This window comes from Vigna angularis, chromosome 8 (assembly GCF_016808095.1).
Source record: "Vigna angularis cultivar LongXiaoDou No.4 chromosome 8, ASM1680809v1, whole genome shotgun sequence".
Taxonomy (NCBI): Eukaryota; Viridiplantae; Streptophyta; class Magnoliopsida; order Fabales; family Fabaceae; genus Vigna; species Vigna angularis.
Genome location: NC_068977.1, coordinates 4,372,750 through 4,383,593, shown reverse-complemented (window position 1 = coordinate 4,383,593; position 10,844 = coordinate 4,372,750). Strand labels below are relative to the sequence as shown.

The following is a 10,844-nucleotide window of genomic DNA, read 5'->3' as shown; positions in this document are numbered from 1 at the left end:
TGCATGTTGTGTTTATATATGAAAGATGTGTATATGGATGAAAAAGTATGAAAAGGAATTCCAAGGAGAAAATTCCTATTGGTGGTTTCAAGTATTATTGATATGAATGCAAAGAACTTAGTCTTAGTGGTTATCATGAAACTATAATCATCATTCATTCTCAATTATTATTAATCAAAAAATTGATGTTGGTTTGCATTTCCTTTTTCAATTTAATATTTAGCATTTCCTTTTTATTTAGCCTGACCCATTTTTTTAATTAGGTTGACAAACCGGATTTAAACGGGTCAAATTGGTCTTTTTTTGCCATTTCTAATTTTTTATATATAAATATGTATTCCATGAACAATCAAATTTTAGTAAACGAACAGTACAATAAATGGATTTGGTATGATTTAGTATCAAATCTCGTCCACTAAACTATGCTTATGCTAAAAATAAAGCAAAATGCAGTACTTGTCCTCATTGGCACCCAGAAAAGAGAAACCAAGTTGCCAACAAAAGCATGCAATTTGCAAATTAGCATTTACTTTAAACCTATACAAGATTCAAGTGCTAATCCACCAATAGTGGTTCCTGCAATAAATCCTCCTGACCATGCATTCTGCACAGAGAAAAAAAGGAAAATCAATGAAGAAGCTCTCTCTTGACTCTTCACTCTACCATCAGACATCAATCGATTAGTCAAAAAGTTGTTCTCCTTTTTCTTTTTATGACAAAGTGAATGATTCCATGGTTCTAAGGAAAACTGGACCCTCAAATTATGCTAAATTATAATACTTTGAGATTTATGTATTTTAAACAAAACGTCAAATATGGGGCAACAAAAAAGCACAAGAATATCCAATGGCAATTGAAGTTGAATAGAAATTTCACACAAGAATATACCTCAAGACCAAGAAAATTGTTATTTATGGTGGTAAGAATTGAACAATTCAACATGTATGGCATACAAGATTTTATTATTAATAACTTAGAAAATTGGAATTCCAGGTTATCAATAATCATGTCAATTAAGCCTTCATTAGTATAGTTACATGCATTTTACCTGGAAATTGAAACCACCAGTTACCCCATCAACATTCAGAATCTGCAGACATTTAATATTGCATTATCATTTTGTATAGTTTGAGATGTGATACACATGCAAAAGTTTATAGTTTTGGCAATTCTTTACCTTAGTTAAGGAATTAAAAGAGAAGATTTTGGCTTAGATGCTAATTTGATTCTTATTTTCATTGAATTATTCAATTTAGTTCTAATACTTTTTTTTTTCAATTTGGTCCTAATTTTCATTAATTTGATTTGATTCTTTTTGCTAACGCATGTTTAAATAATTAATGGATTACCAAGACCTTAATGTTTTACACAACAGTTTTGTGTTTATCTTTCTCTATCACTCTGATATGTGATAAATAATGTACGAAAGAGACATACACAAACAACTGTTGTATGAATTGTTCTACATGTAACATTTTCTAGTTCTACTTCTTCAAAAATTGAAATAAAGACAACTTTGTACATTTGATATACCTCTCCAGCAAAGAATAGACGTGGGCAAACTTTGCTTTCCATTGTATTAAGCGAAATCTTAAAAGAAAATTTTTTAAAAATATTCAGTTAAATAATATTGCTAATTAATGGAAGCTAGAGTAGGAAGGAAGAAGGAAAAAGTGAAGAAAGTTAACAAAGAGAACCTCTGATAAGGGAACACCACCAGCAGTAACAAATTCATCCTTAAATTGACCCTTTGATAGGACAGAAGAAATGTTAAATAAAAAATATATGAACAGAATTAAGTAACACTAAAGAAAGGATAAGAAACCTTACCTTGCCTGTCACTTCAAATATGCAGTCCTTTAATAAAGAACCTATGGACATCAATGAACTATTTGACATAGAAGCCCACAAGACATCTCCACTTAAACCCTACACATGAACATTATTTATATAATTTCTCAAGATTTTTTAGTTACAACACTAAATTAGCAAAAAAAGAAAAATGTATTTTTGCAACCTATATTTTCAGCCAACTTGTGTTTAATCTCTGTACTTTCGAATAAATGAACATGGTCCTCCAATTCTAGAAAATAGGTGAATTTAGTTCCTCTATCAATTTCTTGGAAGTAAAATACCATTATCAAATGCTATGTTTAAGCATGAAGAGGGAGTAAATTCATATATTTTGAAAAATTGCAGGACAAAGTTCATCAATTTAAAAGCAGTGACCAATACCAAGTTTAATGAAAGTATAGGGATTTAAAACACACTGTTTTCCTTAAAAAAAAACTAGGAATTTCTGTGAAACCTGTCTTTCCAGCACATAGCTCCAAAATCTTTTTGTTAGGCCAAATTCAGGAGGACATGAATTAAGTACCTTTTGTTTCTGCAATGGCACAAGCAAAACAACTTAGTGCAACCAATGTGGACACAGGTTGCAACTTTTTAGTGAAGGATACGATAATCGAAATTTACATGGAACTAGTGTTTGTCAAACTGCTTAACATTGAATTAATGTAAGTTCCTAAACTCAATTAAAAGAAAATTTGAAGAAAGAAGAAAACTATAGCATGATTGTGGCTGTCTTGATACAACTTTATACTACATCAACAATATTAAATAGAGTGCATCTACCATGCAAACCCATTTTGCAGACTCATATTAGACATTCCAATTTCCAATTTTTTCTTCCTTAACCACGCAAGTTCCATAAAATGTTGAGCCAGATAAATGGATTTATGCTATAAATATTAACTGACGAAGATAAGAATCTCATTAGCAAAATCATAAAATCACCTTCCACGTCTAACTTAATACAATGGAATATAGATTTGTAGAATTTTGTAGAGAGTGCATAGAGCCATAATTTACCGCATATTGAAGCTTGTGATGAGAAAGAATTGACTTCAAAGTTTCTACATGCAGATCAGGGATAAAATCCACAAAAAGTTTGCCTGCATCCAAATTATAAAATATCTGTAAAAGGAAAGTGGAGATGTTGGAACACTGCAGAATATAAAAGAATTTGCTTGAGTGAAAATGATTTCAAATCCTACCAAAAAGTTACAAACATTAGAAGATATTAAACAGAATGATTAGTAAATGAATTGAAATCCTATACTATTATGTCAAGAAGTTTCATACCAGAATTGATTTAAATTTTAATAATAATTTTAAAGATTCCAAACGCAGAATATTGGGAAAGATTTTCCTTACCCTTGTAACTTGAACTGAACAGTAAACGAGCACCCCAAGCAGATAACCGAAGAATAACAGGTCCACTGAGCCCCCAATGTGTAACTAACATGGGACCAACCTAAAATTTGACAATATCATGGTCTTTCAATTTTTAATCTGTTGTAATAACAGCACCAGGGTAAACTAGTTTTGACCTGTGGTTATAACAAAGCATACCTGTGTAAGCTTAGGTATATTCTTTTGGACACTATCCAATTTTAGCCTCACTTTAACTTTAGGGAATGTAACCTGACAGTTAAGGAAACCAAATAATGAGTAGAAAAGAAGCTTAATTTATGCAGAAACAACTCTATAGGTACTAATCATGAATAATGAATTCCCTATACATATAACATGATGGCCAAATGAAGAATGCAGTGTGTAAATGAATAGAATGTAAATGACTCCGTGTAGTGATCAAATTGAAGCCAAAACCGTGAATGAAGTACTAAGCAAGGACTATGTGCAATAGATGGCTAGAAAGACCTCCACACTTCTTGTTCTCCTATCTTATATCAAACATTGTCTTAAGACCAATTGGCATACCGTGAAGTTGTCCAACAAGTATATGGGTTATACCCTAGTAATAATTGAAATAGAGATATAAGAGTTTCCAATACCCTCCTCTAGAGATGGCAATACATGGTGAAAACTAACTATAAATACCCTGTAAACAGCAGAAAGCTTTGTTAAATGTTAGAAATGGGCTGTGCTTAATTTAATCCTAAAAACCGGCTTAAACTCACCAGGAGGTATAAATAGGAATAGGAGAATAATTCTGAACACTAATATGGCCTAAAAATCTGGAAAATAATTATTCCAATAAATTATATAGCTAAAAAGAAGCAAAGAAAGAAATACAACTATACAACAAACTACAATGCATTCACATGACATCAAATCCTAATATTAACAGCATAAATCTGACTACATTAATACGGTTTGATTTCCATATATCAAATCCCTTGATCCTGGATTGTTATACAACAGACACCAATGAGGTGTTCGAGCTCACTCTTCTTAGCCCCTCCTAGCACTCAAGGAAAAACAGACCAGACCCCTTCCTAGCACCAAAACAGACTTTATATAATGTCTGTTACAGTTATAAAATGATAACTGTATTAACTGTCTAGTTTCTTCCTTCTCCTATATACAATACCAAACCTATCATTCTCCTTTCTCAGTCTATAGTCAGAAAACAATGATAGAAAGTCTCATTAACACAATAAAAATAAATAAGCATGCTTATACTGAAAAACTATACTAAAGAAAGCAGGAAGGCCGCAGAAAAAGAAAAAGGTTTATAAAAGGAACCAGAACTTAAGCTTTCTTACTATCATACAGCAAGAACTTCACAAATTGATACTTTACCCCAGACAACTCCCGCAAACACAAATCTTCTATTTTGAAGGTAAACAAGCTTGGCACTGGATCTACAATTGAATGACCAAGCTGAGATGCAAGAGTATAACCCTATGACAGAAAGAAACTGGTTTAAGAAAATATGACAAGATTCATTCCTCTTAATTCAAATAAATCAATTATCCACCACAACCTGACGACTACTACCACTAGCAATCAATAGATAATCAGCTTCAACACGTTCAACATGAACAGATGTGTGCTGCTGAATCTCGAGAAGGAATTTGCCACCAGATAAAATTGATATTGCTGCTACAGCTTTTCTGGTCTGCAGAGAAACTATTTGAGAAAACAGAGTTCAGCACTGACAAATTCAACGTACATCATAGAAATCTTGAAATCAAATGACTGTAAAACACAAACAGATGTCGATGTTTATAATATCTATTAGAAAAAACCCAAGTTCCAGAATGACTAAAGATATGGCTCAATTATATTATATAAGTAGATAAAAACTCCACCTTAAAAACCACTTTTGAAAGATTAAGTTAGGCCTAAACTACTTTGTAGGATCATATCGAAGCCTGCTTTAGATCTATTAAAAGGGTCACTCAAGATGTTATACTCATATCAAGCTCAGTAGTGCTAGACGTGCGGAATCGATTTTGTGGAGTGAAAACTTCATATAGAGTGGATTTTAAGGAATTACATTTAATAAATAGTGTCGGAGATTCCACTATCATACAATATAACCAAAATAATGTATATAATATAAGTGGAGAACAATTCTCATCTTGTGAGAACTCCAACAAATAGAAAAAACATATCATTGCTTTATATGAAAAAAAAGTAAAAAAACTTTCATAGAGATACATATATTTTCCAAAGCTCAATCATTTGGTAACATAAAGAAAAATATACCTGATGCCCAAGGAGAAAGCAATCAGACAACAAGTGAGAATGATCTCATACCATAATTTTTTATATTATATATTGTATTTTATGTAAAATTAAATTTTGGTAACTTTCATTGCATTTGAGATAATAAATGTTCTTGGTCATAGAAATTTGTGAAATATGAAGCCACCTTAATTGTGGTTACCCCTAGTCCCCCTTAGTTGCAACCTCTTTGGGAACTGTCTTAATTCAATCTCAAGGATGGTAATTTAATATCACATACCTCCCCTTTGCTTCACCTCGGACATGAGACAATCAATTATAGAAGAAGAGCTGTTGCTGACAGGAAATACCCTGCCATCATCCTCAACCTAAGAGCAGTTAATCATGAATCAGAAATGCACACTTGGAAGTTGAAACAGAAACAAGCAATGAGCATTTTTTTCACAGGAAAACCTTCAGCTCCACTCCATGAGAGGCAAACCAGGACATTGTATCCGCTGGACCATGTATATTAAAAAAAGATCCTCTCAGTTCCTTGTGACCTCTCGGATAGTTTTCTGCCAAAATCTACAAACTAATCATATTCAAAACATTCAAGCTTCCATTATGGCAATCCAATAAAGTAATTACATGCAAGACACAACAAAACAAACCAAAACTGACAATTTATTAATTCCTCATAGGAAAGAAACCAGTAGAATGACCTGCTCACCTGCATTTTATTACAAACACCAAATTAACTTGTTGCATTTCTCTAAATGCTCCGAGAACGAAAAAGTAATATGCTAGTGCAAGACAGTTAACAGACTATCCCACAAAAAAACATATATGTTTTTAGCTTCACAAGGAGAGCAGGACTACCTACCATATTGTCAACACAATGCCCATTAGTCACATTGCACCGTCCTCCTCCAGAAATTTTCACCTGCAGACAGTACCAACGAGAAGAATAACAGAGAATGAGAACATTGCACAGAAATTGAATAGCATGATGGCATTGTGACACAACCTTGGAGAGAGGCTTTCCCTTCTCAATAACTACGACGCTAAGATGGGGTGCCACAGTCTTGGCATGAATTGCTCCATACACCCCAGCTGCCCCACCCCCAACAACCACCAACAGTTCTTCCTTTGACTTCACGGCAAAAGATATAGTGTTGGAATCATAATCACATTAACTGGAGCTCAAAAGCGTGGTTGATTATAACAAAGACAAAACTTAGTAAAGTAACATAAACACATCAGAAATGATTTTATTTGGATATCTCAACAGGTCAAACACTTAACACTCCTCATTTTAACTTTTTCTTTTCATCACATCATATTACGTATCTTACAATACTCCTCATTTGGATATCTCTCAAATTGTTTAGTCCTGTCTTATGCATTATTTTAATAATTCTATATTTTTATATTGTTCAACACTCAGAATTCTTTCTCTATTTCTTTCTTCTAATTATGTGATATCATCATTCATATCTTAACCTATTTGCTCTTCTGTCTCTTTCTCTCTCAACTCAAAGCGCCTTCTAGTATACGAGCGTCCATTTTCACACTTCTATACATTTTATTGTTTAACACTCATCATGTGTTCTCTAATTCTTCATCATCATCATATCTACATTATTCTCTCATCCATCTCTTACTCTATCTTGGTGTCTGCTACCATTATCTGGTGTATTCTGTCTGCTATCATTTCTCATGCTTCTATACTCTTTTAAACTTATTCTTTGGAAATTATTTGGTTTATGTTTACACTCCTGACCAAAATAATGTTTTTCTCTTAAAAAAACTGCAACTAAGGTTTAAAATGCAAAAGGTACCTACCTTTGTAGCATGGCAAATGGAATGGGTAGTGCAACTCCTTCTCCATAGTTTGGTACTTATGTGAAACGTACGAAGTATTGAGCAAAAGCCGAAGACAGAGTCATTAGCAGGAGCTGCGAAGTGTCTCATTGCCCTAATATGCTGTCCTTGAGACGTGAGTCTATACACTCACACATCAAATTTTGGATCCCTTTATTGGAAATTTTGCAACTCTTTTTTATGTCTTGGTTTTAGACAGAGAATCCTATGTTTTGACCTGATCCAGAAAAAATAATATCCACTTATATAAATATTAAAAAAAACAAAATCCTTTTACATTTTATTTTACAATTCTGGTATTTTTTTCATTTTAAAATAAATATTTTTACTTTTTTTAATATTTTTTTAGTAAGATCATAATATACTTTCTATCATTTTAAAATAAATATTTAATTTCTATGTTATTTTTAATAAATAAATAAAAAATCTACTCTTTTTTTTCTAACATTTTCTATCTTTTAAATGATTCACTCATCCCTTCTACCTTGAGTTAACATTGTTTTTCTAAAACAATTAACCTTTGACTTTGGAACACAAAATCGATCTACTTTTTTACTAATTCAAAAATCGGATTAAATCCAACAACAGAAAAATTATGAAACTCAACTAATATTCAAATAAATAGAATTAAAATATTAATATATTGAAGTATTATTTGTTAATCCGCAGGAAAAGATTTCTATTACACTATCAAATATTATTTTCCTTTGAAATCCTTCCCATATTTAAAGGTCAGTAACTATATGATAACTAGGTTTATCCATGGGTATCTTTTTCATTTTTATAAAACCTCCAACTTAAACTGAAAACTCATGATTTTCTAACATGTAATTTTCCTGAATGATTTTTTTTACTAAACAAAAATCTATTAAGATAACATGGTACAAGTGGTACTCAGTTTATAAACCAAGTTTTACAAATGTCCATTTAAAAGTATTAAAATGAAAAATTAGAGAATCAATACTCCAATTAGAATTTTTTTTTTCAGAAAAATATCTTAACAAATAATTAAAAATTAAATTGGAATACCAACAAAAATTGTAAGGACCATGCGTCCTTTTAAAATAAGAAGGAGATGGAGGGGGCTGCTGCACGTTCGGTTGAAGTGGTAGGGAAGAGGCTTCAAGTGGGCAGCAGATGTAAGTGGTAGGTCCCTCCACCTGGAAGTGCTCCAGCCACCAGGAATCTTCATCATCAACTCTTCAAAGTGGAGACAGCACTAAGAGGGGAAGGGAGAAGCTGAGGAGTGTAGAGTTTCTTCCTCTTAAAGGGAAGGGTTCGTAGATTCAAAGAGATTTTTGGGGGTTCTGCAGATTGGAAGAGTTGCTGCAAAATCTGGGAGAAGAGAGGGAGAGCTGGACACTGTAACAGAGGACTGAAACGGCAGAGGAGGAACACAGTGCGGAGATTGATTCAAGGTTTGCAAGGAAGTCTTCAAGAGGTAAGGGGAGTTAGATCTTTTTGTTTGATTGTTGATATATACTGTGTTTGATGCAAATCTGGGAAGAAGGGGATGAAAAATGGGGTTTCTGGATTTCTGGAAAAATCTGGTGCGATTCTGCAGAATTCTGCAGAACACGCGTTCGTCCAAATGGCTCGACCAATTAGTGGTCGGCCAAAATAGCATGAGCGTTTGGTTTTGTGTTGTAAGGAAACGAGTGTTTGCGTTCGTCCTTAGGCAAAGTTAATAATAAATTAGACGTTCGTCCAACTGTATTAAACTCATAATTAGTGATTTTAAGTGTTCGTCCTTAAATTAGCATTCACAAGAAGTAATCTTGAGCATTCGATATTGTGTATAAGTGATTGCAGTCGTTCGTCCTTAATATGGATTCTTAGGTTTGAATCTTGAACGTTCGGTTTTGGTGGATTAATAAGCGTTCGGTCTTAAGTTGCTTATTCTTAAGTTTTAGATCTCCAACGATCGGTTTTTGGGTATTAGTGATTAGATGAGCGTTCGGTCGTTAGTTTCTACTGATCGCTTAAGCCTTGATTTTGGTACCGTTCGGATTAGGTGTTGATTTATGTCGTTCAGTCAAGGTTTAGTTTATACCGTTCGGTTGATATTTAACTTGATAGTTTTCTGTTAGGTAGTGATCTGTTACCGTTCGGTCTTGAATTGTTTAGTACCGTTCGGTCAAGCCTTGATTTAATACTGTTCGGTTAAGTGCTGACGTGGTATTTGTTGGTCATGTGTTAAAGGATTCTAGACAATCGTCCCGTACTTTAGGTGTTCGACATAGTACTCTAGGTGTTGATCAATATTCAAAACGTTCGTTCTAATGATGTCCAGTTTAATAGTGTTTGATCTGGAGTGATCGGTTTTGGTGTATTATTGATTTTAAACGTTCGGTCTTAAGTTGGTATTAATAGGTTTCAATCTCAAGCGTTCGGTTTTAGTGTAATAGTGAATATAAGCGTTCGCATTAATATGTTATTCTTAGGCTTCAATCATGGGTGTTTGGTATCAATCTGATATTCCTAAGTTTGGATCTTAAACGGTCGGTTTTGATGTACTAGTGATAATAGCGTTCGGTTTTAATTCGGTAGTCTCTAATGGTGATCTAGAACGTTCGTCTGGGTGTATTAATGATTTTGAGCGTTCGTTGTTAAATTGATATATTTAGGTTTCAATCTTCAACGTTTGATCTTGTGAAATAGTGACCGTAGGCATTCGTCTTTAAAGTGGTATTTGCGGAGACTGATCTTTAGCGTTAGGTATTGATTATGTATTAGTAATTATAAGCGTTCGGTTTTGGAGTAGATCTTGACCAGTTAGTCTCAGGCTTGAATCTAAAGGGTTCGATGTGTTATTGAACGTTCGGTCTTGATAAAGTTTCAGTCAGTGATCGTCAATAGTGAACGTTCGATTTTGGTAATGTTTTCTGGTTAATGATCGTTCACATGGAATGGTCGTTCTTGATTACGCAGCGTTCGGTCTTGATGAAGTTTGATATTGGAGCGCTCGTTCAAACAGGGTTTAATTCAATAGGGTGTTAGATGGTTTAGCGTTCGGCCTAAGTACTCGATCATAGCGTTCGGCCCAATAGTGTTTTAATTAAATATGGTGTTAGGTTTTAGCGTTCGGCCAAATAGTGTTGAATCTAATATGATGTTCGGTTTTAGCGTTCGGCCTAAGTACTCGATCATAGCATTCGGCCCAATAGTGTTTAATTGAATATGGTGTTCGGTTTTAGCGTTCGGCCAAATAGTGTTGAATCCAGGTGTTCGGTTTTAGCGTTCGACCTGATTGTGTTGGATCTCATAGCGTCCGTCCAGATAGCATAGCGTTCGGCAAATATAGTCGTCAGAAGATAGCGTTCGTCCAAAATGTATTCAGCAAATAGCGTTCGTCCAAATAGCTCGATGAATAGTGTTCGGTTTTAGCGTTCGGTCTGATTGTGTTAAATCTCTTAGCGTACGTCCAATTGGCATAGTGGCGTTAGGCATATAACGCTCGGTGAATAGTGTTCGTCCAT

General features: G+C 33.7%; 1 protein-coding gene across 7 annotated transcripts; it reads right to left on the bottom strand.

The window, feature by feature from the left end:
- Positions 1-354: 354 nt before the first annotated feature.
- LOC108343845 (uncharacterized) lies at positions 355-7,536 on the bottom strand. 7 transcript variants are annotated; one of them, XM_017582251.2, is made up of 16 exons: positions 7,327-7,535; positions 6,509-6,634; positions 6,365-6,424; positions 5,953-6,066; positions 5,780-5,867; positions 4,793-4,938; positions 4,609-4,710; positions 3,415-3,486; positions 3,217-3,316; positions 2,872-2,954; positions 2,309-2,386; positions 1,831-1,929; positions 1,698-1,748; positions 1,534-1,590; positions 1,049-1,090; positions 355-604 (listed from the first exon to the last, which is right to left on the bottom strand). In XM_017582251.2, exons 1-16 carry the CDS (start codon positions 7,453-7,455, stop codon positions 527-529), a joined length of 1,425 nt encoding a protein of 474 aa, XP_017437740.1. In that variant the 5' UTR covers positions 7,456-7,535; the 3' UTR covers positions 355-526. The 7 variants fall into 7 exon arrangements, with proteins under 7 accessions (XP_017437740.1, XP_017437741.1, XP_017437742.1 ...); XM_017582252.2 differs by lacking the exon at positions 1,049-1,090 and having other exon boundaries at positions 7,327-7,536; XM_017582253.2 differs by lacking the exon at positions 1,534-1,590 and having other exon boundaries at positions 7,327-7,536.
- Positions 7,537-10,844: the final 3,308 nt, after the last annotated feature.

Bases quoted from the DNA above. Each gene is read 5' to 3' on its own strand.
- LOC108343845 (XM_017582251.2), bottom strand. From the start codon at position 7,455: ATGAGACACTTCGCAGCTCCTGCTAATGACTCTGTCTTCGGCTTTTGC. The intron at 5,868-5,952 runs GTTTTCCTGTGA...AACTGCTCTTAG, and splicing joins CTCATGGAGTGGAGCTGAAG to GTTGAGGATGATGGCAGGGT. The intron at 1,749-1,830 runs GTAAGGTTTCTT...GTCCTATCAAAG, and splicing joins TATTTGAAGTGACAGGCAAG to GGTCAATTTAAGGATGAATT.